Genomic DNA, 8,007 nt, shown 5'->3' with positions numbered 1-8,007 from the left:
TTTTTTTTTCTCCATACAGGTGACCCAGGAGTTGTTTATTTTTCCCCCCCCTTCTCACCGTCTCTTCTCCCCTTTGGTTTTCTTTCTCTCTCTCCCCCTCTTTCTCTCATTCATTCCCCCTGTCCTATTTATTAAAAAAAAAAAAATGACAAAGGATGAACTGAAGCTCTGCCATCACGTAATGTCGCATACTGCTGTTTCTGATGTCATTTAAAAAAAAAAAAAAATGAAAACATATTGCATTTATTTACAATTAAAGACACACAGAGCAGAAAGTGTGTTACTGTTTTACATCCACAGACACACAAGAAAAGAAGCAGGCAACATGAGGTCAAGTTATGGCAATTTTATTTGTGTATTTCAGTACATGTATTTAGATTAGAGTTTTTAAAAAACAAACAAACGTCCCAAGAAGAAGGATGGGGTGAAAGAAAGATGGAGAGAGGAGGAAGAAACTATTGATGTCCTCAAACTCGATGCTGCTGGGTCAGTTCTTTCTCAGCAGTCTGCTCCAGAATCCCCTCCTGTCCTCGGCTTGCTTTTCTTTTGCCTTCAGTTCTTTTAAGGTTTTGTTGAGCTGCTCCTCGGCATCTTTAAATTTTTCTTTCAGCTGCTGTTTGGCCAGTTTCACTTTCTGTTTGAGGAGCTCTTTAGCTTCCTTTTTGTGCTTTCGTATTTCTTTAAGTGCGTCTTTGCAGTCTTTCTTGGTCACCGCAGAGCCGGTCATTTCTTTCTTGAATACCTTCACCTCAATTTTCTCTTCTGCAAGTTCTTCTTGCACTTTCATCAGTTCCTTCTTCATGTTTTGAGTGTAACTCTTTGTATCTTCCATTTCTTTCTTTGCTTCCTGTATTTTAATTTTCTCTTCCTCCAACACTTTTTGAGCTTCCAACAATTCTTTCTTCATATTTTCAATCTCATTTTCTGCCTCGTGTTTACGTTTTTTCTCCTCTTGAAGTTGTTGCTTTACATGCAGTAATTCCTTCCTTAGTGTTTCAGCTTCAGCCATTACATTTGCAGCTTCTTGTGTTGCCAACTGCATTTTCCTTTTTTCCTCTTCAAAAGCTTCCTGCACCTCCTGTAATTCCTGAATCACATTTCCTGCCTCCTTCTTTGCAGTTTGATATTTATTTTTGGCTTCTTGTGCTGTGCTTTTCTCTTCCTCCAATGCTTTTTGAGCTTCCAACAGTTCTTTCTTCATGTTTTCATTCTCGTTTTCTGCCTGTTGTTTTCCCATTTTCTCTCCTTTAAGTTTGAGACCCACATGCAGTAATTCCTGCAATACTACTTCAGTTTCAAACTTTGAATTTTTAGCTTCTCCTCTTGATTTTTCTGCCTCTTCTTTTAATTTGACATTTTCAGCCTGTATCATTTGAAATTCTTCTTGCAGGTTAATCAGCTGTACTGTATTGTATGGTGAAGCACTCGCCGATCCTCTTCTCGTTCTCCCTCGATTCATTTTGGCCTTTTAAACAAAGGAACCAACGTATTGTAGAGGAGTGAAGTGAAGTTTTCGATGTTTTCTTCGTCAACTGTCGTTTGTCCTGCACAGAGATGCTGCTGTAGATGTGTCTCTAGCTGTGTCTGGATACAATGAAACATGCTGTAACTAAGTGCTTGTGTTGCACAGTTCTACTGAACATTCCATTTCATGCATGCTCCGCCCACATGGTCAGGAATGTCAGGTGCTGCATCACCAAATGCTGCTCCCGTTGCCTAGCAATAACAGCTGTTTACTTTTTGGGGTCTGGTTCATTGTTTAATAAAGAAAACATGTCCAAGTATTGGGTGCTGAGGCTCAGCGCATATTCTAGCCTGCTGTGTGGGTGGGCAGCTAGAAATCACTGGTGGGCAACATGAGTGAGGAGAAAACTGGAGCAGCCAAGCAGGGAGCTGCAGGTTGCTGGTTTGAGTCTCTGTTCAGATGCTGGTGTCTCCTCTCTCTGAGATGTCTGCAAACAGTCCCAGATAAAACAATAAGGATAATAAACAAACACGTGACTAAAATAACAATTATGACTCTGATGTGTTTCATGTGTAGCAGGATGGCCTCTATACAGCAGTCGCTGCAAGCATCCACATCGCCACACTTACTTTCTTTAAGCAGGCGTGCTGGGCTCCTCCTAAGGAAAGTTTGAAACTTCATTTCCTTCATGCTGGTGAACTTTTTACCAAATATTTTCATCAAAGCTTCTCCATCACTGACAGGGATTGTTTGGATCTTCACACTCATCTCCACCAACCCTAAAAAATGAGTCTCACTTTGCTCATATAATGCCAGGAGTGTCTCCATATTTCACAAAAGTCTATGCAAACATGTAACAGTATCCCATATTCATAGAAATATTATTGATATTATAACAAAAGCTGTCACCAACACAATTGTCCCAAGTGCTTTTTTATTAGTTATTGCAAATGCTTGATTGCAGTTCTTGCTAGATGACAAAACCACTTATTAGGTTTAGAAGGAAAACTTTTTCTACATGAGGTAAAGTTGGAGAGCTGTTTCCCCAAACTAAATGAAATCATCATTTAAAAAACTACAATCTGTATTTACTCTGAACATCTGTGTTAACATTTGAAATTGGAAACATGTAAGTGTAACAAACATGTTAAAACATAAGAAATCAGGAAGGGGCATGTATAGGAATTTCTTTTACTTATGTATTAATCACATTATTTTATTGTATGATACCTTGGTGCCACTGGATTTTAACATGTCTCACACTCATACAGTAAGACAAATGGTGGGGGTCTAGTAAGGAAGTTGGGGAAGCAGACAGCTCCACAGGAAGAGTCTTTTGTCTCTTTGAGGACTCTGGTAGGTAGCAAGGGAGTGTGAACCTTAATTGCTGTCCATACAGACAATGTTGATTTTAAAATAATTAACAATCTTGTCAACACAAAGTTCTTTATTTGGAGCACCATTCTACAAGAAAGATAAGTTACTGAAAAAGTTCTTGTGCTTAAAGTGCTTTGGCACTCTTTGGCAATATTGTGTTAAACTTTATCATCATCTCGGCCTCCTCTGACAACCTGTTTGCTGCTGCCTGCTGCTGGAAGGCAGTAGGGAGAGGGGACACTTGGGCCATGCATTTATCGCGGCATATAATGTGTTTTCTGGATACACAGCATTCAGAGGGTGATGGCTCCGTGTCAGAACACTGACTATGAATTTCAGATGGATCAGGCCTTAACGAAAAAGTTAGCAATCGTTCTTTTCATCTTTTCTCATTACCCACAGCTACATCCACTTTCTGCAAACAAATAATGCAGAAAACAGAGATTTGAGATGGGAAACTGTTCTTGAAATATACTGAGAGAGAGAGAGAGAGCCGTGCAGGAAGTGTGATTTTTATCATGGTGGAAGCACAACAGCAAAAGTACGAGGGAATTCATGACGATGTTTAGCAAATGTGAACCGTGGTTTGGATCTTCTTTTGCTGCTGGTTCAGTCAATTTTGGTTGGAGAGAGACAAAACCTGCAGCACCAGAATCGAGTGCAAAGAAAGATGTAAATACAAAGCCTGGACCCGATGCATCAGAATCTGTGAGCTTTCGGCTTTCAGCCCCGACGGCAAGAAAGCCGACATCTCACCATTCACAACATCTGTTTGTTTCTGGTCATACAACTTATTTAATCAAAGAATGTATATAGTCTTTTTTTTCTTAGACTGCAAAAATCATTTTAAAACTTTCTTTTTTAGATGGCTGTATTTCAAAGGGCTTCAAGATCTATAAGCTTAAAACAAAATTGCCAGCAGCTTTCAACCAACTCATGTTGTTAGCATTGATAAGCTATCAAGAGATAGTGTCTATGACCAGCTGATATGTCAGGGGAAAACAGGAAGTCAACTTGTCTTTATTTTTAGTTTGAAATCAGAAGACAAAAGTATTCAAAAATAAGACTATGACTAATGCTTGAGAGATATACAAAAACTTAAAAAGCGGATTTGCAAAAATAGCCTTTAACTTATCTCTTGTTGGGATCCTTTCCCCTTGTGAAGATAACGGGAACCAAAATGTTTCAGTTTTACTATGAAGCATGTTGTGGACAATGTCAATGGTCCACTTGGAGGCTTTTGAAAGAGGCTCAAAGAATTACATGAGACCTTTCCATCTCAACTATGCAAAACAGGAAGTGACCCTAAAATGACTTTTGTGTCTTCAATTTAAATACAAATAAGAAGGTTGAGCTAAAACACAAGAGATTGCAGGTTTTGTCATTCAAACCACTGGCTCTGCTTTCAAAGTAACACTAACACAGAAGCTCTGTTTTTAAATGGTAGCTTATGCAGGATTTGTGTATACAGCCACACAGATCGGCAAGCACACACATGCTCTCTTTCACACACTGAAATAAAGATAACCCTTGACATAATCTTTACCCCTGTAATTATGCCCTGGTGCATAAAGCTACCAGTGTGTCCAGGTTTTCTATGCCGACAACGCAACTGTTGCTAGGAGACAGGTAGCCCCTCAATGAAACATGGATACACTGTCATTAGTGACCAGATTCTTTTTCATTTACCTAAACTGTCTGAATCGCCTGGGCTCTTATCTGATTTAACTTCCATTTTGCTCAAAGTCACTATAGAAACCATCACTTGGGACAAGAGTGCATCAATTTGACCACGAAAAAGGCCTCAGGTCAAAATGAAGAATTGTGTATTTCACGTATTTCTCTCTCTTTTTTTTAAAGGGAATGGCAGCAGGCAGTTGTCCATAAACTGCCTTGTGCTGCAGCGCAGCCATTTTGAGCACTAGAAGAGAACAATCTTACCCACAACTGATGGCCATAGTCCATGATGAATTTGCCATGGGTGGTGTGGTTCCCCTTCTCTTTAACCCACCAGTGGGCTTGATGGGAGCTGTTTTTGGATTATCGCTTTGTGAAGCTGTAAAAACAGGGCCAGGATGACCATTCAGGAGTTCAAGAAGGGAAGGAGAGTTGCATTTGTTGACCCTTTTCATGGTCATTTGTGAAAGATAGTGTGTTCCCATGCTTCTTGTAAGGAGTGTCACTGAGAGATTTGAACTGCAGAAAAATATTAAAACAATAAAAAATTTGACAAACTTGACAAAATTGCAGTGTAAAGAATTATTGTTGTGGACGATTATCTTTTAAATGGCTTGCTCTCCTAAAACTGTCATCATCATATCTACACATCTTCATCCGCGATTCCCTTTTTTTTGTTGTATTTGCTTTTGTCATTATTTAGAACTGCAATCAGTGATTTTTAAAGGATTAAATAAATCTCATATCAACTACTAATTAAGCAAATAAAAAGAAAGACAACAAAAATAAAACTCTGGAGAGATTAGTTACTAGCAAAATTATGATCAATCTGCTTGTTTTTTATTCCGGTTAAACAGGTTACTTCCTCAAACAAAAGACACAAAAGCAGCCTGATATCAGACAACATTGTCCTCTATTTGCTCTTTTGTCTTCCTTCTTTCCTGTCTACCTACCTTTAGATGCCAGAGTGTAAATCAGGCCAGCGCATGATGTCACTGGTAATTAATGAAAAGAATAAATAAACAAGACAAGCTGAGAATAAATATCAATGCCTGAGAGCTTCTTCGCAATATAACATAAAAAACAACGAATTGTTGGTGGATCTCAGATTTTCACCATAAATTGATACAGAAAAGGTGGAAATTGTGCCTAAAATCCAAGCTTCATAAAACTGCTTAATGTTGCTCTAATATCAGGTTGACTGTGGTCTAGGAAAACTGCCTTAATATGCCTGTGATCTTTCTTTTTAAAAGCTGTCAGGTTCTCTTCTTCAGCCTTGACGATGCCGCTTGAATACAAATACCTTCACCGCCGCATAGCAAAAGCAATTTTACAATATTGATCCAACGCTAAATCCACAATTTTGTTATGTGTTATTGTATCAATACTCCAGATCTTGAACAGCCTGACCTCCATTTTTATAGCTTTTACTAAAAAAAGAAGAAAAAAAAAAGGTCTCTCAACTCATGTTTGGTAACTAAGTGAGCAATCCATCCAGCCTTTCTAAGAATACACATGACACCATCTCTGCCGCTCTTTTGAGCAAACACAGCTTCGTAGCAAATGACAAAGATCTGCTGACCTCCTCTCCTCCCTGGCAGAGAGAGAAAAAGATTCAGAAGAAAATATTGGACTCTGAGCCAAAAGCCCTCCCGCCGAGCTTGATACAAGTTTTTGCTGACTGCTCAGACTGTGGATCCAACAGTTCCTTCCTCCTCGAGTCAGACTGTGAGACAGCACGAGACCGGGCGAGAAGAAATAAAAGATTACAGAAAGCAGGCCGGGTTCACCAATTGAAAACTGTCGATTCAGTCACTTAAGGTATTATTTGGCCTTATCGGAGAAAATAGAAGTCTAGGTGTGCACCTGCTCGGCAAATCTCTCTCTGAAACCAAAACCTCCATCCGGCCATTTCTTGAAGGAATTCAACTTACTGAGTTCCGCCGCTGGAAAATTTTCATGCTGTGTTTTGCAACTTGTACTGTGCATAGAAGGATGTTTGACTGAGAAGAAGTGATTAAACAAATTAAGTGTACAACAGACTGGCACGGAACAGCAAATAGGTAATTGGGATGCTATTCACCAACCGAAGCTAATGGGCCAGACAAAAGGGAATATGTATCCGTTTTCAGTTTTTCCATTGATTTCCGCGTCTCTATTTGCATGTCCAGCATGCGTGTCCTGTGTGTTCTTCAGCAGTGGTGGTTTTGAACGTGGTTCCTCTTAACCACACAAAACTGAAGTGTTATAATGATGCGTAATGGACCAGTCGAAGTGCTGACCTCGGCACGGATGATGAAAGAGATGCATATATTTCAAAAAGATCAAAGACATAACCAAGTGATGTTGACTGAACCATTAGCTGCCCCTATTAGCTCATTGTAATTTGCCCCCAGTTATACACAAACACAAATCACCATCTTCGACACTGAGACATTTCACAGTGTTTGCTCAACTGTGTGGATGCAAACACCCACACATACACAGATAGGTGCAGTTCTTTTTCCCCCTCTTTCTGTCAGTGTCTGTATATGAGACGCTTGTGGTGGTAAAGCCTCCACAGACTACAGGAATACGAGCATTTGTATCTGTGCAGAAACATTTTCCATTAAAAAAACACATTTTGGCTTCAAAACTAGGAAGGAAGGAAGGTAGGTAAGAAGGGAAGGAGAGAGTGACTCAGAAATAAAAGACTTTAGGGTGTTCTACCAGGCAAATCAGGCAAAGACATATATTTAAGTACATTTAAGCTGGCTGTCATTTGTTATAAACCCTGCTATGCACCACATACAGAATGTAAATAACAATGTTGAGTTAAGGTTTTTTTTTATATCACCATAGAGATTTGCTCCACACTGTAACCTCACTTACTAGTTTAACCCTATTGATCAGGGCTGCAAGCTCTATTGGTTTCCAGTAACTGATGCAGCAAGTCTCCTCTGGACTCTTCGATTCACTTGCTGAGCTCATCGCCAAGAGCATCCATCTATGACTATTGACACAGTGAGCTTCCTCTTCAGAGATGTTCCATCAGCCAGGACCTGGTAAGACTCCCACAACAAGTCACATTCTCCTGGGAAGCACTGAAACCATATGTAGGGATGTGTGACATATCAGTGATCGATATATTACTGGCTAATAAGTGTTTTTTTCTGGTGAGATAAGGTCAGCTAATAATTGTGCCCGATAATGCAGAACATGCGCCAGAGAAGGAAGGTTACTCGACCCAAATTCTGAGTGAGTTTGTTTATTTTTTTATTTTAGCATCTCTTCTTCTCAAAGCCAGTGAAGTATAACTTCCATACATTGGTTGTTTTGAAAAGAATCTGATTTGACTAGTGCTCACACACACAGACACAGTGGAAAGGAGAAACAAGCAGAGAGTGAAATGGGTTACAGTAAGTCCCGCTTAAGTCAAGTAAAAAATGGTCTACTCTTATAAAATGCCTTTTAACATTAGAGGTCGTACAAAGTTGTACATTACTGTG

At 39.5% G+C, this 8,007-nt stretch overlaps 1 protein-coding gene across 1 annotated transcript; it reads right to left on the bottom strand.

Annotated features, from left to right (window-relative positions):
* Positions 1-223: 223 nt before the first annotated feature.
* Positions 224-2,089, bottom strand: LOC102294346 (caldesmon-like). Its single transcript, XM_005925449.2, has one exon. It carries the CDS (start codon positions 1,457-1,459, stop codon positions 488-490), a length of 972 nt encoding a protein of 323 aa, XP_005925511.2. The 5' UTR covers positions 1,460-2,089; the 3' UTR covers positions 224-487.
* Positions 2,090-8,007: the final 5,918 nt, after the last annotated feature.

This window comes from Haplochromis burtoni, unplaced genomic scaffold, assembly GCF_018398535.1.
Source record: "Haplochromis burtoni strain Fernald_Lab_line unplaced genomic scaffold, NCSU_Asbu1 Contig_506, whole genome shotgun sequence".
Taxonomy (NCBI): domain Eukaryota; kingdom Metazoa; phylum Chordata; class Actinopteri; order Cichliformes; family Cichlidae; genus Haplochromis; species Haplochromis burtoni.
Note: the sequence above shows the minus strand (reverse complement) of the source record. Positions and strands in the feature narration are given on the sequence as shown.